The 24,447-nt window shown below is 37.3% G+C and overlaps 1 protein-coding gene across 3 annotated transcripts in view; it reads right to left on the bottom strand.

Annotated features, from left to right (window-relative positions):
- NBAS (NBAS subunit of NRZ tethering complex) overlaps positions 1-24,447 on the bottom strand; it is a 461,389-nt gene that overhangs the window by 201,504 nt on the left and 235,438 nt on the right. For all 3 annotated transcript variants that reach the window (XM_023728239.1, XM_023728240.1, XM_023728241.1), the window contains 4 exons: positions 22,344-22,457; positions 14,751-14,864; positions 12,909-13,066; positions 11,949-12,038 (listed from right to left, as the gene is read on the bottom strand). In XM_023728239.1, coding sequence (XP_023584007.1) covers positions 11,949-12,038; positions 12,909-13,066; positions 14,751-14,864; positions 22,344-22,457 — 476 coding nt within the window. The remainder of the gene's footprint in view (positions 1-11,948; positions 12,039-12,908; positions 13,067-14,750; positions 14,865-22,343; positions 22,458-24,447) is intronic.

Below are 24,447 nucleotides of genomic sequence, written 5' to 3'. Positions count from 1 at the left end.
GGAAATACAGCAGTGAGCAAAACAAGCATAGTTCCTTCCTCAAAGAGCTTACATTCCAGAAAGAGACAAGCAGAAAATAAATATAAAGCATGTCAGAGAAGCGTATCAAGAAAATGTTATAATAAGAGCTAAGGAGAAAAATAAAGTGAGATATGTGTGTGTATGTGTGTGCACACTCTTGTGTGTATGAGGATTAGGGGATTCTACAGCTGTATACACAGAGACCAGGAAAGATTTCAATGAGGTGACATTTGAGCACAGACCTGAAACAAGTGAGAAGGCAAGCCATCTAGATACTTGGGGAAAGAATATTTCAGGTAGAATACAGCAGGTGCAAGGACCCAAAGGCAGAAGTTTGCTGGGAATATGGAAAGAATGGCAAGAAGGTTAGTGTGACTAGAGTCTGCTGAGCAAGGTATGTGTGCTTAGAGTGCGAGTGAGGAGGAGATAAAGTTGAATAGGTAGCGGAAAGACAGATCACTGGTGTCCTTGAAGGTGACTATGAAAACTTGGTTTTTACCCTGAGAAAGGTGGAAGTTTTTAAGGAGAAATGTAGCATGCTCTGACTTATATTTTAAAAGAATCACTCTGGCTGTATTGTTGAGCACAAGCAATAGCAAGGAAAAGGGCAGAAGCTGGGAGAAAAATAGGAAACAATTATAAAAGTCTAAGTGAGAGATGATGATAATTTAGACCAGGTGGTAGCAATGGAGATGGTAAACTACGGTCAAATTTCAAGTCCTCTGTGAAAGTGGAGCCAACAGGATTTCCTGATAGATTGGATATGGTGTGGAAGAGGGGAAGAATCAAGGATGACAGCAAGGTTTATGACCAAAACAACTGGAAGGATGGCACTGCCATTTTCTAACATGGGAAGGACTGCAGAAAAACCACCATTGTTTGGTGGTGTAGGGGGGTGGGAATTAAAATAAGCAGTTCATTTAGGAAGTATATTAGAAGTACAAGTACAGATGTAAGGTAAGCAGCTGGACATACAAGGCCGGAGCTCCGAAGTGAGATCAATGCTAGGGCCAGAGCAGGGAATCACAGCACAAAGTTGGTAATTAAAGTCATGATAATGGATGAGGTCACCCAGAAATGAACATAGGTATAGAGTGTAGAGTGCAGCTAGAGAAGAAGTCTAAGGACTGATATCTGAGGCATCTAAATTTAGTTGGGGAAAAACCAGTAAAGAAGAGTGAGAAGAAGTGGTCAGCAAGGTATGAGGAAAACAAGCCAAATGGGTTCTTCCCCAAATGAATGAGTTAAATGTTGCTTTAGGTCAAGTAAAATGAAAACTGAGATTTGACCCATGGATTTAGCAACACGGTGGTCATTGGTGACCTAGATACAAGTTGTTTTGATCAAATGGTGAAGAAAGCCTGATGATGAGTAGGCAAAAGAGAATGAGAGAAAAAAAAAGAGAAAATGTGGCTACTGCTAAGTATAAACTAAAGCAGTATATGAAAAGTCTCTCAGAGTGGTAACCATTAGACCCTACAAGGATAACTAATCACATCATGATGCTTCCTTACAAGCAAAGGAAACTGTTAATGCCCAAAGATTTCACTGTAACTAAGACAGACAACTTGAATGTACTATTTTTGAAAAACATCTTTTGCAAGTAGATTCAAATAGCAAAACTAGATAAAAAGTAAATGTGCATTTCTTATTACTAACAGAGTTTTTTAAAAAATGAAAGTAAACAAAACAAATATATTAGAAATGCATTGGCCTTATGAAGAGAGGGCAGAATCAAAGAAAGGAAATGTGGGATTCCAACAGTGGTGCTAAGTGAGAAAGCGGCTAATTTTTACCTCTGTGGGGAATGGAAATCTATGATGTAGATTGGTCAAGATAATCAATATAATATGATTCATACCTCTATCATCAAGTTATCAACTAATCAAACATATGATCCTACAAGCATGATAATTAGCAGAGCATTTCCTCCTTTGGTCAGAGAGAAAACACTACCTACTAACTGAAATGCATAAATGGATATTCTCAATTGGGCTGGTACTGTGTTATCATCTAGGTCACTGATGTCATGATCACCATAAACTGAATCTCCCACAGAGAACACTGACCAGGCAAAGTCCTCAACCAAACAACAAAAATAAAAATTAATGAGCACCTTCTGTGTTAACAGTGTTGACACCACAAAAGTAAATAAGAAAAACAAAGTCGGCACTTACATAAAGTTATGCAGAGTAAACTACAAGAAAAACATCTAAAAGGTTATATACAAACTTAAAAATATTTTAGTGTGAGTGAGTGGTGAGATTTTTGGAGTAGATGGAGAGAAAGATCAGAGAGAGAGATTGTTTTTAATTTATATGTTAGTATATTGTTGATAAAGGGCCCTGGTGGCACAGTGGTTAAGAGCTCAGGCTGGTAACCAAATTATTAAATTATTTTATTATACAAAAAAGAAGAAAGTGCAAAGTTACCACAAATAACCATGTACCTCTTACCAAAAGTTGACAATTGTTAGTATTTTATCATAGATGCTAACAAATGTAATTTTTTTTTTTTTTTACTGTTAAGAAATAAAGTTGTTGCTAGATGCTGTCGAGTTGATTCTGACTCATAGCGACCCCATGTGACATAGTAGAAGGGTCCCATAGGGTTTTCTAGGCTGAATCTTCACAGAAACAAATTGCCAGGTCTTTTCTCCAGCACAGCTGCTGACTGGGTTTGAACCGCCAACTTTTCATTAGCAGCCGAGCACTTAACCACTGCACCACCAGGGCCCCTTAAGAAATAAAGTATTCAAGATAAAGTTGAAAGCCCCTCTCTCCACTTAGATTGTTAAAATAAAGTCTGTATGATTTTTGTAACTGAATAAAGCATTAAGAATTCCAGTGAAGATGGAGCAGTGAATTCACATTTCAGTACACTTACCATGCTCCAAAATATGGACTATATATATATATATATATATATATATACACACATATATATAAAATATATATAAAGAGTAAAAGATATATTCAAGTTTAATAAAGAGTTAAACATTTTTGGGCTCAGAATTCAGATGCTGGAAGTGGCTGCCCAGATGCACTTCTCCAGAGGAGAAAAGTGAGTCAAAAGGATCCCCTGTAAGAGGAAGAACTTAAGCCAGGCATACTGCCTGGGGGTGAGGGACAGAGAACAAAGACAGGGCCAAAAGGAACACGGCCAAAGCCCTCTCTCAGTTCATATTTGTATTTCTCATATCTTCAACATTACAGAGGAGAAGGAGCTCCACCTGAAAAGTTATTATACGACACTGGTCTGGACTGAGGCATCAAGGGACTGGGCAGAGGGAAACTATAAAACTACAGAATTCTTAGATGGGAGCTGGGCAAGGACATGAAAAATAAAAACTAAATTGAATGGAACGTGAGGGTGAACTTTCATCATTCAAAATGAGCCTGCAAACCAAAATCCCAAAACATATGGAAAAAAAGTCAATCAATAATGCAACCATTACAACAAAAATTAATTCCAAATGAAATCACTTCATTTAAAACTTCAAAATAATTAATTCTTTGTGTATGCTAAATATGAGATTTTAAAAAAAGAGAAAGATATTATGAAACAAATAGGCAAAAATCAAACAAAACTATGGTTATGAAAAAGAATCAATTGAAAATCATGTAAAATGACAAATACAATCACTAAATTAAACAAACAAAAACAGGATAAATTATGGAATGGACACAAATAGACAGTCAATGAACCAAAAATAGTACTGAGAAATTCATCCAGAGCAGAGTTGAAACAGACTGAAATTAAAGGAAAAAAAAAAAAAAAAAAACAGTGAAAACAGTTATGAGACATGAAAGACAGATCAAGAGGTTTCAACATATTTAATAGGAGATCCAGAAAGACAAAATAAAAGAAATGGTAAAGAAACAATATTTGGAAAGTGTTGTACAGAATTTTCCAGATTTGAAAAAAGATTTGAAGACTCAAATAGAAAATGTACTTTAAGTACTCAGCAGAACAAATAATAATACAGACCCAAAATCAGAAACATCATAGCAAAGTTAAGGTATCAAGATAAAGAGAAAATTTCAAAGATAACCAAAGAGAAAAAACAAATGATTTTAATGAAATAGCAATAAGACTGAAAGTAGTCTTCTCATCAGCCACAACAGAGTCCAGAAGTCAATGAAGTAATATCATCAACACAAAAGAAACATAACTGTCAACCTAGAAGTATATACTCCTATCATTCAAGACTCATAGTACCGCTACAGAACAGAGTAGAACTGTCCCATAGGATTTCCAAGGCTGTAATTTTTATGGGAGCAAAATGCCACACCTTTCTCCCATGAAGCAGCTGGTGGATTCAAACTGCTGAAGTTTCAGTTAGCAGCCGAGTGCTTTAACCACTGCACCATCAGGACTACTTCACTATGAGTCAGAATCTACTAGACGGCAACAGGTTTCTTCATCATTCAAGAACAGGAGCCCCAGGGTGGTGCAAACAGTTAAGTGCTCAGCTGCTAACTGAAAGGATTGAAGCTTGAACCCACCTAGAGGCCTTTCAGGAGAAAGGCCTGGTAATCTGATTCCAAAAGAAGTCCTAGTCTGCAATGTATGCGGTCACCATGAGCTGAAATCAACCTGACAGCAACCGGTTACTCGTTATCATTCAAGAATGAAAACATATCTAAAGAGCTATTAAAGTTCGCACTTCTCAACATGAAATGTGTACATAGAAGAAGTCATAGGATGAGAGAAATAAATATAAAATCATTTTTCCTTTATCTTAAATGTTGGTGCTTGAAGGTGTGTGTGTGCACACGCACGTGTGTGCGCATGTATATACATATGTTTATAGTCTACCAAAGGTTTTGCATTTTCACATGAGTCCCAAGTAGACTGTATCCTGAGTACTACACTTCCCCCACAAAATCACCGGTCCTGCCCTAATGACACCATTCTAGATTAGTATTGGCACCAATATCAAACTTTGGCTTTGGAGCCTGTCATGGATTGAATTGTGTCCCCCCAAAAATGTGTGTAGCAACTTGGCTAGGTCATGATTCTCAGTATTGTACGATTGTGTTATCTGATGTGATTTCCTAATGTGTTGTAAACTCTACCACTATGATGAGATTATATGTGATCTCCTCATGTGTTGTAAATTCTATCACTGTGATGAGGTTATACTGATGAGGTTGACAAGATTAGTGTCTTAATGCAATCTCTTTTGAGATATAAAAGAGCGAAGCGAGCAGAGACACATGGGAACCTCATACCACCAAGAAAGCAGTGCCAGGAGCAGAGCGTGTCCTTTGGACCTGAGGTTCCTGCGCAGAGAAGCTCCCAGACCAAAGGAAGACTGATGACATGGACTTTCCTCCAGAGCCGATGGAGAAAGCATTCCCCTGGAGCTGATGCCCTGAATTTTGACTTGTAGCCTGCTGGACTGTGAGAGAATAAATTTCTCTTTGTAAAGCCATTCACTTGTGGTATTTCTGTTGGAGCAGCACTAGATGACTAGGAGCCCTAGACCTCTGAGGTTCTATCTTTCTGATATGGAGGCTAGACATTACATCCACCTAAGCAGCCCATCAGGAAGTAAGAAGTCTATCATTCTTTTGGCTAACCTTTCTCTCCATGAACACGAATGGGAGGGAACAAAAAAGAAGGACTGGGTAGCAAGTTCCTCATCTAGTAAATCTATAGGGTCTCTGAAGGAATTAAGAGGTAAGTGGATTAATTGCTTGATCAAGACTCGATTGCATGATAAAAAGTTTTGCTATTCCTAGAGGGAAGGATAAACAATCCAGCTTCTGTCCAGATATAGAAGAAAAAATGGACAAAGTGAGGAAGAAATCACTCTGTAGTGGCCTATGTAAAAACAACAAAATAGTCAAAGGTTTTAGTTAAGTAATAAAATTAATGAATTAATGACAAAATATGATTGATTAAAAAAACAGCAAATGTTACAAGTCATCTGGTACACGTTATTCAGAACATGGTAGCTAGTTGTAGGAATGTGTTAACCCCACCTGACACTGTACTGGTCTCTCCCACTTCTGAGGTTCTCGGACTCTGTTTTAACCCTTCCATTTTTAAAAATCTAATAACTCATTCCACAAATATCTATTAAACAATTACTACAAGCAAAACACCACATGTGCGTTCTGTAAGACTCAACAGTGTTTCTTTGGATCTTGGCATTACCTGCCCTGAAATCATTTACAGGGTAAATTGTAGATTTTAGACTTGCATCATCTATAAAAGAGTTCATAGCTGAGAAAGCTGTCTGTTCTTTAACTATGAAGTAAGTATAGGGTTGGGGGATAGCCACATGCAAAAGATGAATTTAGACCTTTACCTCACACCATACATAAAAATTAACTCAGAATGATCATAGATTTAAATGTAAGAGCTAAAACTATAACACTCTTAGAAACAAAAATAGGAATAAATCTTCAGAACCTTGATTTAGGCACGGATTTCTTAGATATAGCACCAAAAGCACAAGCAATAAAAAAAAATATTGATAAACTGGTCTTTGGCAAAATTAAAATCTTTTGTACTCCGAAAGCTACCATTAAGAAAGTGAAAAGTCAGTCATAGACTGAGAGAAAAATATTTTCAAATCATGTATCTGATAAAGGACTTGCATCCAGAATGTAAAAACAAATCTTACAACAATAAGAAGACAACCAAGGTAAAAAAAAAAAAAGGAAAGAAAGAAAAAAACGGGCAACCATTTGAATAGTTATTTTACCAAAACAGATGTAAGAATGGCCAATAAGCCCATGAAAAGATTCTCAACATCATTAGTTATTAGAGCCCTGGTGGCAGAGTGGTTAAGAGGTCAGCCTGCTAACCAAAAGGTCAGCAGTTTGAATCCACCAGCCACTCCCTGGAAACCCTATGGGGCAGTTGTACTCTGTCCTATAGAAACGTAAATCAAAACCATAATGATACACCACTCACACCCATAAGAATGGCTATGATAAAAAACAGACAGTAACAAGTGCTAGTGAGGCCAAAGAAAACGCACCCTCATCTATTCCTGGTGAGAATGTAAAATGGTACAGCCACTTTGGAACAGTTTGTCAGTTTCTTAAAATGTTAAGCATAAATTTACCAGACAACACAGCAATTCCATTCCTAGGTAACTATTCAAAAGAAATGAAAACATATTTTCATACAAAGACTTATACAGAATGTTCATAGCAATATTATTCATAATAGCTAAAAAGTGGGAACAAGCCAAACTTCTATCAACTAGAGAATGGATAAAGAAAAGGTTGGCCATGATATAGAAATACAGCTACCATTTTGCTCACTTTTATTTAAATATTTCTGAACGATCCCTTTATAAATTCAAAATAGCTCTATGCTTAGCTCAAGCCTAAATTCTAAACATTAATTAGTCCAGTTGTATAAATCTGTAGTCATTTAAGTGTTCATAACAATTTTTCCCAGAATAAAAATGATTTTTTAATGAGAATGCTGTATACAATTCATTTCTAACTCTAATTAGATTTATCTGGGAAAAACATCGTTGGCTAAGTGATGTAACTAATACTAATGAAATAAAATGTTAATACACCTAAGTGGTAGAATATGGTTACATCTAAAAAGCATAATAACCAGCATTAATAAGAAACTGCAAATCTGTAATTTTGGTTATTCAAAATTATGCATTTTGCTCTATTTATAAAAAAAAATCTTGTTCACAAGGACAATAGCAATATCTTCAAACTTTCATGTTCCATTTGTATTAATGCAAGTACCACTGCATAGCAACTACATCTTTACTTTACTTGCATATATAAATAAAAATCATTATTTTTTACAACTGAAGTAATGAAAGCCTTGAGTATTAAGATTACACATAAAGTCAGCTCTCATTTATGAGTTATAAATTAATGTGGTTATTATAACTACTGGCATCTTATAGCTAAGCACTATATTTTAATCTAATAATAGTAGCTATAATCTTCTAAAATGTGCTTCATGAATCAGAGCCATAATGTGTTCATTGAGGGTTTGAATTAGCACTTCATGACATCTAGATCTATTATAACTTGCTGCAAGAGGACAAAGGAAGACAGGAAAGCTTTTAGGGATCTAAAAAAAAGCAAAAGACTATCATTTTGGAAGTATTCCTTTTCTTCGCTAAGTGGAACATGTAGAGGACTGCTAGTGGTCTCCTTCATTTACTAAAGAGATTTTAATGGAGCAATATGTGCCCACTTGTGGTAACACGGCATGTCCTACTCCAAACGAGCTACCACGGGACCAGACTGACACTTTCTAATTCATTGCAGAAGGAGAAAACAGGAAACCCAAAAAACACAAAAGGCTCCTCATGGCTTTTATAAAGAAGGATGGGGGTTCAGAATAAGCTTGTGTAGCTGAAGCACTTTGCAATTCTATACTGAACAGAAAAATGATACATTCCTTACACTGGCCAAAACATAACAGGACTTCAATAGTCATCACAGCCCATATATTTGAGTTAAATGGAAAATTTCTTATTTTTAGGCTAAAAATTACTTCATAATTCATTTTTCCCACAGATTAATCTTTATGTAGTAGGTGTTTCCAACTGAGCTTTATCAAACATTTACTAGGCACTTACTACGTGGCAAGCACCCTATGGAGGCAGTACGCAGAAAAATTACATACTTCCAGTTGCCATACAACACCCTACTACATCATACAAGTGCTGAAACAGAATGATGTGAGAATGCTTGGGGAATATAGAGGACAGAGCAATTTAGAGGATTCAAGAAAAATTTTACAAAGAAAACAATACTTTAGATGGGATCAGGGTAAGAAAGATTACCAGAGCATAAGACAAGAGGGGCAATAGAGAAAACGCTAATTATAATAAAGGTGTGAAACAGCCTACTTACAGACTGGGTGATATGTTCAGTGTGAACAGAACACAGTACATGCTTGGAAGGCATGAGAAGAGAAGAGGCTGGAGAAACAGGCTGAGTGGGAGATGTGGCTGGACAAGTGGAAGGATCAGAGGTTCAAAAGATACAAAACTTTGAATGAAGAATACCTCATGAAAAGTGGGTCTTCAACTGGACCTTGAAAGATGGTAAAATTTGCCAACTCTTCCTACTACACAGAACATTTAGTAAATATCAGCTAATGTAAGAATTGCTCTGAGTCCCATGCAGGAAACACCATAAAATTTAACATGCTTTCTCATCCAATGAAGCAAAACAAATAGTAACTAAATTGTTACAACTATAACAAGCCAAAACATGCTGCGATGGTTAAGACCATATGTCAACTTAGCTAGGTCATGATTCTCAGTGTTTTAGAAGTTGTATAATGTTATGATCACTTCCCTGTTGAAATCTGATATGTGATCACCCCTATGATGGAATCTACTGAGTGGTACTGGTGGGGGCGGGGCCTGTGGCAGCTCACCGCCCCCTGAGTTTCATCTCTCTGCCTTCTGCTGGTTATTTTTCTGCCTGCTCGCCCTGCCAAGGTTTTTGGCTTGTCCCAGAGTCAGCAGCTGCCTCTTGTTGTCTCGCCTCCAGTTCTTGGGACTTGACCTAGCAGCTTACCTGGAATTCATCCATCTTCACAACTCATGAGCAAGAGTCCAGTTCCCTGACCTGCTGATCTTGGGTTCACCAACCCCTGCAGCTACTGAATCAGGAGAAACCTTGCGGACTTGTCTGCTGATCTTGGAATTCATTGACCTTCACAGCCTGTGAGCGAGAGCCCCTCTCCAACCTGCTGACCTTGGGTTCACCAGCTTCTGTGGCTCCGTGAATTGGAAGAGGCCTCTACCCTGATCCACAGACTTGGGATGTTTTAGCCTCTACAACTGCATGAGCTGTTTCCTTGATATAAATCTCTCTCTATATATACACTTATACGCTTTACTGGATTTGCTTCTCTAGAGAACCCAGCCTAAGACACATGCCAAAGATCAAAATGTATCTACACCACTCTAAGCTCCTTGAAAATGCTATGAATTCCATCCATGAAAGGAGTGGAACAAAAAAGTCCACTACCTGCAGTGTTAATGGCAGAACACAATCCTCCACTGGGTGTCTGATCTTTCTAGAGCTCTGCTGTCCAATCTTGTAGCCACTAGTCTCATGTGGCTATTTTAATTAAAATGAAATACAATTAAAAATTCAATTACTTAGTTGTACAAGCCATATTCCAAGTGCTCAATAGCTACATGAAACTATTGGCTACAATATTGGACAGCACAGTTATAGAACATTTCCATCACTGCACAAAGTCCTACTGGTCAGCACTGTCCTGGAGGAGGAACAGGAGAAAACTCCTTAAGGATAAAAAGTCCTTACAAACTTCTGTGGGATCCTCAGATCACTTACCAGTGAACTGGGGACACACATCATATTCAATATGTTTGTCAAATTGAATTTTGATATAAAAGAGTTAAGGAAATCGGAGGCTGTACATGTTGACTCTGCGCAAAAGCAAAAGATATTGGCCCTAACTCCATCCATAGGTTCCACAACTGAAGCTTTATATCAGAGAGTTCTAAAAGTAACTATCTAGTACACAAGTACTCATGAGTCTGTCAAGATGGATACACCAAATTTAAAAAAAAAAAAAAAGATTACAACAGTTGTCATCTAAAATTATTACTAGAAAAATGAATGACATTTTACACTTTGAAAGTGAAGCTTACCATTTAAAGGAATCCTGTGGAAAACAAATCTAAAAAAGGATTATCACCTCTTAATTTATTCAGCAAGAATGTCAGAAACTGGGCTACTCTTCTTATAAAATGCCAACTCTATGTTGTTAGCAACAGTCATGAAAAGTTAAATCCCTTAGGGAAAACTCTGACCAGTAGAAGACAGATGTCAGCGTGAGTATACACTTCCTCCTTTCTCTCCCAGATGGACTATCCTAGGACACATACATACTTAACTGGTTTAGACAAATTTTATTCATAGAATCTCAGTGAGGAAAGGGAAAAAGACAAAAATCTAATAGAAAATAGGGAAGAGAACTGAACAAGTAAAAAAGGATTTCTCATTATAACTCCAACTCATTAGTAATCAGAAAAATGCAAATCAAAATCACAATTAGAAATCATTAAACACTTAAGAGAATGGTAAAATTTGGAAAACTAATAAGACCAAGTAACTGAGTACTGGTAAGAATTGCAGTAACTGTCAATCCCATACACTACTATTAAAAGCAGTACAACCACATTGGAAAATGATTTAGCATTATCTGGTAAAGTTGAACATATACATAACCTAAACTGCAACTTCAATGCTAGCTACATGCCTAAGAGAAATGTGTGCACATGGGCACTAGAGATATGTACAAAATGATGATAGCAACTTATCTTTAGTAACCAAAATTGAAAACAACCCAATGTCAGTCAACATTAGGATGGATAAACTGTAATGCGCTCATAGCAATTAATTCTATACAGCATTAAAAACTGAATAAACAGTATTAATCGCACAAACATAATGTTGATCTTAACTAGGTCTACTAAGTACAAAAACAGGTGAAATTAAACTATCACATTACAGGTGCTAAAAATTATTAGGTTAGGTGTTAAAAATATTTAAAACAAGGAGAAAAAAACCCACAATGATCCGATAATCAGGATTAATAGGGTCAGTGGTTATCTCTGGGAGGAGAGAGAAAGGGTTACAAATTAAATTGAGAGAAGGTAGAGGGAATTGTTGAAGGCTGGTAATGTGGTGTGGTAGTTACATGAGTGTTTTCTTCAGGATAATTTATTGAGTTGAACATTTTTGGTTTGTGCACTTTTCTATCTGAATGTTATATTTCACATGCAAAAAAAAAAAAAAAAAGTTTAAAAGAAAAGCAGTCTCTATACAGAAATATCCACACAAAACCACTCTCCTACATAAAGCTAGATGACTTCCATTCCATTCACACCCACCTTTAAGTCTCTTCCCTCTCTCTCATCTTACCTCTTGTAGCACTTTACCAATAAATGGTAAAACATTGATATTTTCCTCTCCCTCTGCATGGATCTGGAAATTCAGTTTTTGATAAAGAATCTGAAACAAGAACGGAATATATTATATCTTGGTCAAAAAGGAGCTGTACTTTTAAATTTGTCTCTCTTCACAATGAAGGCTTGAAATTAAGAAATTACTCTTTTGAAGACCAAAAAAATGCTATTTTGTAACGAACAGTAGTTAGTAAAAGGCTTATTTCAGGACTTCATCAAGGGCTTCACAATGATGTAACAGTTTCAGAAGTGGGAATCAACTGTGAAAAGCCTGCTATACAAAGTAATGAATGACTATGAGATGAAAATATGAATTCTTTTCATTTATCTAGCAGTGTTTCTCAACAAGGGCGTTACCGGCATTTTAGCAGGACAGTTCTCCCTTGTGCAGCTTTATCGTGTGCCTTTTAGGAAATTTCGCATCCACCCAACGAAATCTCCACTCCGTTTCCAAAGGACCCCTATGGGAATGGCAAGACCATACATACACCCTGCCACTTTCTTTGAGAACTACTGGCTTTAATTCATACGGTTTCAAATATATTTTACATGACCATTTCTTATATGCTTTATTTTGTTAACACTGATGTTCCTCATTACGCTCAATAATTTATTTCCTGATAATACTTTCTATGTTCCTAAAGCCTGCTTTCTACCTTTCCTTCATTACTGTAAGAAGGCCAACACCACTATTTTATATCTTGATATTTTCAAATTCCTTTTCACGTATGTGATAAGCTATTTTTCTTCCATAAGTTAAAATTTTATATTGTTATATATACATATATATGTGTGTGTGTGTGTATATATATATGTGGGGGTGTGTGTGTGTGTGTGTATATATATATATTACATATCTCAGATCCACACACCCAGCAAAATGCAGTTCAGGATTTCTTTTACGGGGAACACTCACTTCTGTCTGCAGAGCGCTACTAGCTGCCAAAAGACGTTCAATGCTGGTAGGAGGGCAATGTGTCAAAGCAAAAGCCAGGAGCTCCTGACGAGTGGCCACATCCTGGTAGCCTTCCGATTGTCCTAACTGGCTGCAAACATCCCAACTTTTAGAATAACCTGCAAAATTAGCAGGAAAAAAATGCTGATTTCCAGAAGAAGAAAAATCGCAAATCTAAGATGAGAAACGCTATGGATTTCTGTTCAGGTCTTGTGCTACCAAAGCAAAGTCCTAGTCACTACTTGATGCACATTATCATAAAAGCAGAAAATCATAAGAATCTAAGAGATAGAAAAGAAAGATTAGGTTAGTTTATTATCGAGAAAGTTAAGTGCTACTCCAGAGAAGTTTTTCCCACAAAGTGTGTTAAATTTTAAACTGACAATGACTACAAATAAGATACAGGGTTTTGATGCTGAATAAAAAGCTACATGTCTGAATTCAGAAGACTTGAGCTTTGGCCCAATCCTGCTACTCAGCACTTGTGTGAGTTTGAGAAAGTTCCAAGTATCACACTTGCTTCACTGTTACAAAACAATGATAATGCCTTCCTCATTGGGTTATTGAAAGGATTAAATAACGTTTGTATTTAAAAGCACTTTATAAACTGAAAAGTACTAGAAAAAGAGAAATTATTGCAGAAACCTACATAGAATCATTCAGTTTACAGAAGAAGGTAAAGGCTCAAGGACAGACAGCCAAAAGTAAACAGCAGCCCAACTCCCAGCAGAGATTGTTTTCTTACACAATGTTATATCAGAATCCTTAAAATACACTTGTATTTGAAGGCATTCCAAGTGGAATAAGGTCTTTTTTTTCTAAGTAGAAAAGCCTTATTCCAGAATAATTTCCCAAAATATATAAAGTAAAAATTAACCCACGCTTGACCTTTACAAGAATAAAATTATTACAGAGCTGTACAAATAAACAATTTTGGATCAATACAACAACCTTCTTCCAGAAGACCATATAATGTTGAAAAATCAGTTGGTTAATATTACAGAACACTGCTTTTATGAAACCTATTTTCTAATGCTGAGGTTATAAAGATGGAGGTTTTTATTTTTTCCAGTTTCTAAATGTTTTTATATATAACTACACACACACACACACACACGTGCACATACAAAAAAGTAAACATATCGTAAGTGTACAGTTCCCTGAGTTATCATGTGTTTGGGCTTTCATACATTCAGGCACAGCCACAGGAAGTATATCATATAACAGGGAGCCCATAAGTCTATCCTATTCCACTTGGAAATGTGCTGTTTAAATAGAGAACCTATTCCATAATAAAATCTGGTTATCCTCCAGAAATCTGAATGTAAACTTCAGAATGGAAAATTTTAGGTTTGCGAATTACCCAATTTCTCAACATTAGTTTGAAAAGTGCTGCGTTACCTGAAAGAAAAAAATCAAAGAACAGAAATATTGACTATATAGTAACAAACTGTAAATACATTTAAAAATCTAAATTTTCATTTATATAATAAATACACGAAATGGCATTAAAATATTTTACATAAAAATTATTCTTGAAATTATCAGCATGTTTTTAAAAGGGAACAAAAAGCACACCAAAATCTCAGATACAATATAGCCTTGATCTGAATAAAGTATTTATATTAATATATAAGCACATGGCATACAGACTTATCAGTGCTGATAAAATTTTTCTCAAACCTTATAAACAAAATGTGGCTAGCCTACCAATCAGGCCAAATGATTTCAGAATAGACCTTTTCCATTATTTATCATGTAAAGAGGACATGAGCAAAGTGTTAAATAAGTTGTCTACTTCACCTGTAGCCATCAGCTCCTGACAATGCATACTGGCTGCTTTGTAGTCAGGGAAACGAAGTGCTTGCTCTACCAGAAGAATTAGAACCTGCCCTCGTCTTTCTTCTGAGTCTTCACCTGTAAACACATGCAAATGATTTAATGATGATGGCAGCATCAGTTGATAAAAGAGCTAACTAACGTGTCTTTCAAATTAATTCAAAAATAAAAATAACTCCTCTAAAATTGATTTTTAAAAGATTAAAGGACAAAAGGTCACAGCAACTTTGACCTTCCAATCTATTAAGACCAAAATCCCCTAAAAGATCACTGATTAATGTCAGTTCCTAATTAAAAACACTGTTGATCAAATCAGAAAATTCAAAATTAGAGAGGTGACAAACCTACAGAGGAGCCTTGGGATAACCGAGGTTAAGGGCAAGAGAAGAAATCCGTGTGTCCAAAAGAAAGCAGGTTATAAAGGGCTTGAGAAATCGTGAACAGCAAATTAAGTGAACAGATGACACTAGTGAAGCAATGTTTCTCACCGTAATAATTCAACCATGATTTAGAAACTACAATGTAAGTGTTGTCCTGAGCACTTACGCATCTAGACCATACAGATGTATGCATAGGATTGACAATGGAAAATATATTTTAATTTTGTCTAAACTAAGCCTTACAGAACTTTACTTGTGCAAACAGAATCACTATAACACTACTATGCCACCCAGCAAACTGCCTGCATTAAATTACACAATATTGTTTTTCTTTTCTTCCTCCTTAAAGGCTAACAGAATGAAAGGACGTGTCAGTTAAGCAATGAATGATGTATTTTCTTACTTTAAGTACATTATTATAAATTAATACACATTTATCTTGGATGTGTCGAATGAAAACTCAGTAATGGACAATATTGTTTTCTGTATGCTAACAAAAGCTATTTGCATATATTAATGTACTGGATGGTAAATCATTTTTAAAATAAATCCATCAAAATCTCATTTATAACAGGATAGTTTATGGCAGTTTCATTTCTAAGAATTTGGTAATTTAAACATTATTACTATTTCTTTTTTAACATCTTGCCCTCTGGATGGTCTATTTGTAATTACAAGTAATACGTGACCAATGTAAGAGGGAAAAAAACCTTAAATACAAAGTAAAATGGATATACTTTTATACTTTCACCGACAGTACTCATCTTTTATTTATCACAAGGAACGTCTAGATTCTGAGAACATATACCAAAATTCGGCTCACGTTAATACAAAGATTTTAAATTATTTTTCCAAGAATATTCTTAGAGGCCAGCTTAGTGTTACTTCATTCTTTGACATCTCCACACTCTCTTCACATAAAATACCTGAGTTAGGTCCCCTCCAGCATGTTTATGTTTTATTCTCTTAATAACAATTTATTGTCATTATCTTTTTTAATAATCTACCTTCCCTATCAGAATTTAAGTTCTTTGAGGACAAGGAATGTTTACTGTTGAATCTGCAGTACCTCGTACCAAGCCATGCACATAATAAAACCAAACCTGTTGCTGCTGAGTTGATTCTGACTCATAGCAACCCTATCGGACAGAACAGAACTGCTTCACAGGGTTTCCAAGAAGCAGCTGGTAGACTCGAACTGCTGACCTTTCAGTTAGCAGCCATAGCTCTTAACCACTGCGCCACCAGGGCTCAAAACATGTTTCCTCAATGAAATGGGCATATATTCATAAAGAATATAATTTTCAATTATAAGACAAATAATTCAAAGTTACAATATAAATACAATACAATTTGGATTGTTAAGCTAAAAGGAAAAAAGTAAAAAGTATTTTATATTTTAATGAAGTGATGAAACCTTATAATTATTTTCAGTATCTCCATGAAAAAGGTTAAGTTACAATATGGTTTGGAGGAAAAAAATAAACACACCACATGAAGAGTTGAATAAAACTTCTATAACATGTCCCCATCAATCTTCTTTCAGGACTTCAGAGGTTGAAAGTAAATCCAAGGCAAATACTGGTCCAATTTAGTCTAAAAAGGTTCTAAACAAAGCAATGGTGTAATACTAAAACACACTCATGTTTTAGTAACATACATGTAAGAGGAAATGAAGCAATATGTAAAAGTTTCTCAATAATAAATGCACGTCATAATATCATTTGCAACATAACATTCTTGAAATGTTTGCACTTATTCAGAATACACTAAAACAAAAAGGAAAGGGCTAGGTGTAATTTTTTTTTCTTCTTTTAATGTGCCAACTTGGCTAGGCTAACAGTCCTCAGTTATTCAATCACATGCTAACCTAGGTGTTGCTGTGAAGGTATTTTGCAGATGTAATTAAAGCTCCTAATCAGCTGACTCTAAGTAACGAAACTTATCCCGATAATCTGGGTAGGTCTGACTGAATCATATGGAAGACCTTAAAAAGTAGGGCTAATGTTTCTGAGAGGGAGAAATTCCATCTGTGGACAACAGCTTCAGTCCATGCCCGTGGAGTTCCATCCTGCTCCTGCTCTTCCCGTAACGACTGACTGCGCTACAGGTTTCTGATTTGCTTAGCCACCCACCACAATCATGAAAGCTAAGTACTTGTAACAAATCTCTTAATATGTATATATCCTATTTGTTCTACTTCTCTGGTTGAACCATGATTGATAGACCAGGCATCTGAACTACCTGGTCTCTCATTTATAACCTCCTCTATCAGATGCACTGTTGTCTCTTACATTAACATCTAATCACATATTAAATGTGGTAAAATCTGATGAATTTCTCTGAGAACAATGCAAAAGTCTGGTGAGTGAAATGACGTGAGAAAGGGTCTACTAACTACCATCATTCAAAGTCAAAAAAAGTGGAAAGGTAGAATAAGGGTAAAGGATTTGGAGTCAAAATCTTCTTTATTATGAAATCCTCAATAAATTTTTGAACTTCTCTATTTCTCAGTTTCCTCACTTTCAAAATAAAATTCATGCCTCTGCCTATAAGCAACACAGTAAGAGGCAACTGAGATGAGTATGAAAGCATAAAATGAGAATTATTATTGTTGCTAATATAAACTTTTATAAGAAGATAAATCCAATAGTCATCTTGAACTCCAAAGTTCAAATATTTGTTTTAATTCCATGAAGTTTCAGTTTGTGCAGGTGGTTAAAAGGAAAAATATAATAACAAAAAAAAAAGGCCTATAAAGAATGATGTCTATAGAAATATCAAAACCAAAACAAAACAAAACAAATAAATTCTTAGTGAGAACAACCAGGATTATGGCCAGACTAGAACTCTATTAAAGAAAATGATTCAGATGTTTAGTCTGAAAAAGAAGGTTAACAATGGCATGACAGGTCTTTGAGTACCTGAAATAGTTTAAAATATATTCACAAAAAATTTGAAACTCCATTCACAAGGTGGAGCTTAATTCTCTTTCCCTTGAGTGTGGGCTGGACTTCGTGATTTGCTTCTTACAAATAGAAAAATGATGGAAATGACAGTGTATAAATTTTGAGACCAGGTCATAAAAGGCATTACAGTTTCTTCCTTGCTGCCTCATGGATCATTCTCTATAGGCGAGACCAGCCGCTACGCTGGGAGGACACTCAAGAAGAGTTCTATGCGGCAAGCACCTGAGACCTCCTAACAAAAACCAGTGAGGAACTGAGTCTTCCTGCCAACAATCATGTGAGTGAGCCATCCTGGAAGCAGATCCTAGCCCATTAAGCCCTCAGACGGAATATATAAATATTCCCCTTGAACATGGGTGGGCCTATGTGACTGCCTCCATGAATAAAATGAAGCTGCCAAAATTGCAAGGCTTAACTAGAAATGGCCATATAATTTTGCCGGTCTCTTCTGGCCCACAGACTCTGGGAATCTTTTAGCTGTCATGCAAGAAGTCAAGGTACCCTGAGGCCACAATACAGAAAGATCACAAGAAGAAACCACACAGAGAAGCCTGAGGAGCCCAAGCTGTTCTGGACCCAGGGCTTTTAAGCTCAGGTGCCAGACGTGTGTAGAGAAACCTTTGATATCCAGTGACCCCATCCCGAGCCACTATATGACTACAATTGCATAAGAGACCCTGAACTGCCTAGCTAAGCACAGTCAATATCCATAATTGGGAGAGATTAAAAATAAATGATTGTTGTTTTACATCACTAAATTTTTAGGTAGTTTGTAAAGCAACAATAGATAATCAGAGCACCCTATATGCTTCAGGTAAATGTCAACTGCTTTGTGATCCTTTCCTTAATATTGCAGGCAAAAAATTAGCATTGACCATCTTCTAGTTCTATAAAATTTGTTAACACAAGCCATACACTATCATCATATCCTATGTTGCAGCATAATTATACCCACTCCTCATTTATCCAGGTCGTTATGGGGAAATTGGCATTATGCGAGAGTTGGGCGTGGCCAGTCTTCGGTCACCGGTGTCCCCTAGGTCGCTCACGCTCATCAGATGCCACTCAGGATACACGTGGCACGGCAGACTCCCCTTCCCCACTACCGCGGAGCCCAGGAGGGTTGTCAGGGTGGTGGTGGCCGGGGGTTGCCCACACCGCCTCCGGAGCAGCAGGGGCTCACCACCACCTGGTTGTGCTCCAGGCCTCTGCACAGACTCTTGTGCCTCACCTCTCCACCTTCCCACTCCACTGGGCCTGGCGGAGGCTGCAGAGGTGGCAGAGAGGCCTCTTCGGAAGGAGAGACTTTCAAGCCTCCCACCATCTCCCCAGTGCCTGGCCACCCCACCTCCTACACGCCACCTGCCTGCCCAGCACTCGCGTGGACCTGCCCAGCTCCTCTGCCCCACCCGGGTAATACCATCACCAGTGGCCCTCCAGGCTCGCTCCCTCTCACAAACCTCACCCTCCTCCTCCTCCTCCCCCCTCACCTTGGCTCCTCGTTAATGCGCAAAATAGTTGGGTAGATATTTTACTACTGTCTTAAATGCAAAATGTCATATAATGAGATAGTCAATAAGTGAGGAGATAGTTGATAAGTGAGGAGTAGGTATATTCGTCTCCTGTACTGAAGTCATACTATAAAAAACAAACAAACAAACCCGTTGTCGCTGAGTCGATTCTGACTCATAGTGACTTTATAGGACAGAATAGAACTGCCCCATAGAGTTTCGAAGGAGTGCCTGGTGGATTTGAACTGCTGACCTTTTGGTTAGCAGCTGCAGCACTTAACCACTACACCACCAGGGTTTCCAGTTGTACTACAGACTTCACTTTAATGTTTAAGGAATAACAATGTGGCCAAGTTGAAATGGTTCCAAATATTAGAACTAAAATAGCTGCAATAAAAGAAAAAAAGGTCTAAATACCATGTATTCTACATAGTTGCTGCTCTGTTGTACTGAAGAAGACTCTTCTTCCATTAAAAATTTATGTATCACCACTGATATTCCTGTTACTATGTCAACATGTCAGGGCAGCCCTGGGTGGCACAAATGGTTAAGCACTTGACTACCAGCTGAAAAGGCTGGCAGTTCTAACCCAACCAGGGGTGCCTTGGAAGATAGGCCTGGTGATCTGCTTCTGAAAGGTCACAGCCTTGAAAACCCTACAGAGCAATTCTACTCTGCACACAGGGGTTGCCATGAGTTGGAATCAACTCGACATCAACTAACAATAACAATATGTCAACATGTCACAAGAACAATAAAGGAAATTAATCCTAATAGGTATACAGAAGTGCAGACGGCATCTGTATTAGCTCCCTAGGGCTGCTGTAACAAAATACCACACAGTAGATGGCATTAAAGAACAAAAAATTACTGTTTCACAGTACTGGAAGCTAGGAGAACTAGTCCAATTCAGGGCATAGGCAGGCTCATACTCCCTCTCTCAGCTCTAGGGGAAGAAACTTCTTTGTCTCTTCCAGCTGTGGTAGCCCCAGGCATTTCTTGGTGTTCCTTGTTTTGTAGATGCATCTTCAAACGGCTGCCTTCCCCTGTGCAACTTCTCTTTTATAACGACATCCCTCATATAGGATGAGGACTCACCCTACTTTGCTATGACCACACATTAACCTAACAGATAACATCTTCAAAGACCCTATGTCCAAACAGAGTCACAGATACAGGGATTAGGATTTCAAGGTATCTTTTTGGGGGGACACAATTCAATCCATAACAGCATCCCTGAGCTACTTCAATAGCCTCCGTGAAACAGATCCCCTGTGATATTCTTCCCTGGTTAGCAGAGTGCTTCAGGGTTTACAAAGTACTTTAAATACTATATGCACTAACTTATTTGAGTCTCATGACTTGGTGTGTGAAGTAAGGCAGGTATAATTCCTATTTTCCATAAACAGAAACTGGAGCTAAGGTAATTTAGCAAATGCATGGGACAGAGTCAGGACTTGAACCAGTCTTCTGACTCCACATTCAATGTTCTTCAAGTTGTCCAAGATGCTTCACTACTGGCTCCAATCTCAGTATCGTTACCTTGACAAATCTGTTACAAGTCCAAAGATAAAGATCCTAATGCTATGGTTTCAGACGGACTGGAAAAGGACAACTGACACACTAAAATTTACTAAAACCAGAGACTTTAAGAAGAGTCCTATATATCAGAATTTTAAAACATTAATAAAGTAGTCACTAAATATATTAATATATACAATTTTAATAGCTCAAAATATACACATAAATCCTTTATTCTTTAGTCTATAATATGTAGCTTGGACTGACTTGTTGAACAACGGCCAACAATTGTTCCTGTAGAAATCTGCCTAGTTGAAAGTATTAAAAAAAAACTCTGAGAAGCAGTAAGTGGGGGTTGGAGATGTACACTCAATGGGAGTATTTTATCACTGACATTATATGGTTAAAGGAACATGAAATGTAGAGTAAGAAAGATTTCCTTGAAAGCCATGGTCTGCTAAGCAAGACAGGTATTTAACTTTTCTGATCCTCAATTTCCCTTGTAAAATGGGAAGAATACCATCATTGTCACCATTTATGAGAGGATTAAATAACACAGCATGAAAAACCCAGCAAATAGTAAATACACAAAGTTTTCTAACAAATTGTTCCAGTTCGAAATCACAAACCAAATTTGGACACTGAAGGTGAACTGGTAAGACTGGTTTGTTCTAATATTTAAGCTTTCTAGTATAAATGGAAAGAACCCTGGTGGTAGTGGTTAAGCGCTCAGCTGCTAACCTAAAGGTCAGCAGTTCAAACCTATCAGCCACTCTGCGGGAGAATGATGTGGCAGTCTGCTTCCATAAAGATTTACAGCCTTGGAAACCTTACATGGCAGTTATACTCTGTCCTATAGGGTCACTGATTCGGAATCCACTAGACAGCAACGTGTTTGGTTTTAGTAAAAACGGTAACACTGATTTCAATTCCTGATCTGACAACCACTTCGTGGCACCCTGACTAAGCCTATCTTCATTTAAAGGACAGATGGTCCCAGCAGCTCAATATAGGTGAGTTTTTTTTTAACATGCCAATCTTTCCAGAAAGACTAACCTTTCCAAAAAGAAGCTCTCCGGACAGACACCCTTAAGCATATATTCTGATGTTTACCTAGGATGATGTAAAGAATAACATAGAAACATTATTCTGCAGTTTATCATTCAGAAGACTTACCTGCTATCCTCAGCAACTCAGCAAGGCCCAGGAGTTTGGCTGCTTGTTTGTAGCACGTGGGGGACTGGGAAATACACTCTTTGATGAGGCCAATCCGATCAGAGAACAATCGCACTACAAAAGAAAAGCATATTATACTTGTAACGTTTAACCAGGGTATTAGGATTTTCCTAATTTAAGGCAACCAAACAAAATGAAAACTGTATTAGTGTCCAGATCAATGAGAATTAAGTAAAAAAACACAATTTTTTTTTTAAAAAATTAAAATTATTACTGCTTCTGAATAGTAATATACACGGATCTTTCCTTTATCACCAAACTTCCAAAGCTCAGCAAATGAACTGCAATTCTAAAGCTAGGAAAATATGTCATCTTTTCAAGTACCAAGTCAGGCCTTAAAGAAATTTTTTTAAAAACGCAGTATTGGTCTTTGAAAATATCACATTTTCTATCACACCAGTCCCTGCCTTCATCTCATCCCACCAAACCCATTCTATGTTCCGAATACCATTTGCTATCTGCAACGCACCACCCTAGTTTAGAGTAGGAGTCCTCAAAGCTCTCACTGCTCCAATTTATTCCTCTTTCTCCAACAATAGGCCCAATTCTCTCACTTAAGCCACATAATAGAAAAATAAAACATGTCTGATTAAACCAATTCATACCACAAGGTAATTCATAGCACTTAAAGAGAAAAAAATTTAAAAGGTATGTATATATATGCACAGAATAACTGGAACTTATTTGAGGTAGAAGTGTCCACCTTTAATAAGCATGGCACTGGCTGGAAGGCTATCCCTCCAGTAACTTTAACAACAATAGAAACAATGATAATGATAGCAGCTGACATAAAATGAATACTATGCCCCAGGTACTATTGTAGATGCTTTTTGTATATTAACCCTTGCAAGGCAGACCCCTACAATCCAGGTACTATTATTACCCTCAGAGGAGGAAACTATGGTGCAGAAAGGTTTAGCACTTTGGCCAAAGTCAGTAAAAAAGTTATGGGACCAGAATTCAACCCAGCTCCCTAAATGTTTCTGTTTTTCACACCTTTATCCCTTTAATTTCTTTAAACCCATAGCTATTCCCCATACACCTGTTTTCCAAAAACTTCTCATAGGTAGGTAAGAGGGGGCATGAGGGCCTGGGGGAGATAAAGAAAGTAGGTAGTGGTTGCTCTTTTGAGGGTAACTTTTTATTATGATTTAATTTCAACCTTATAAAAAGGTTGCAACAACAGTATAAAAAAACTCCTCTATACCCTTTACCTGGAAACCCTGGTGTAGCAGTTAAGAGCTACGGCCTCTAACCAAAAGGTTACCAGTTCAAATCCACCCAGCACTCCTTGGAAACCCTATGGGGCAGTTCTACTCTGTCCTACAGGGTCGCCATGAGTCAGAATCAACTCGATGGCTATAGGTTTGTTTGTTTGTTTTTTAAATACCCTTTACCAAAGTTGCTGTTGTTACCTGTTGTCAAGTTGGCACCTGACTCAGGGCAACCTCATGTGTTACAGAGTAGAACCATTCCATGGGGTTTTCTTGGCTATAATCTTCATTGAAGCAGACTGTTGGGCCTTTTCTTCTGTGGAACCACTGGGTGGGTTCATAATGCCAACCTTTGCGTCAGCAGCTGATTACAAACCACTTGTGCTGCCCGGGCTCCTTTTACCAAGGTTAAACAATTGTTAATATTTTGCTCTATTCACACATATATGCAATCATGCAAGCATGTACTCTTTCTGTCCTCTCTTTATACATACCCACATGTGCGCGCGCACACACACGTACATATATTTTATATATATATATATATATATATATATAGATGCTCTGAAATGGGATTATGTTCAAGATGGACCCATCTAAGAGTTCAGAGAAGTTCTCATAAAGGAAGATTCAGTTGAACTGTGTCTCCAAGAAAGATATGTTGAGTCTGAGACTGGAGGTACGCCGGAAAGCATGGCCCCTGGATTCTCCATCAGCCCAGAACTAAAACCATTTCCGAGGCCAACTCTTCAGACAGGGATTGGACTGGACTGTGGGACATAAAGTGATACTCGTGAGGAGTGTGCCTCTTAGCTCAAGTAGATACAAGA

This window comes from Trichechus manatus, unplaced genomic scaffold (assembly GCF_000243295.1).
Source record: "Trichechus manatus latirostris isolate Lorelei unplaced genomic scaffold, TriManLat1.0 scaffold00023, whole genome shotgun sequence".
In the NCBI taxonomy this organism is placed as follows: domain Eukaryota; kingdom Metazoa; phylum Chordata; class Mammalia; order Sirenia; family Trichechidae; genus Trichechus; species Trichechus manatus.
Note: the sequence above shows the minus strand (reverse complement) of the source record. Positions and strands in the feature narration are given on the sequence as shown.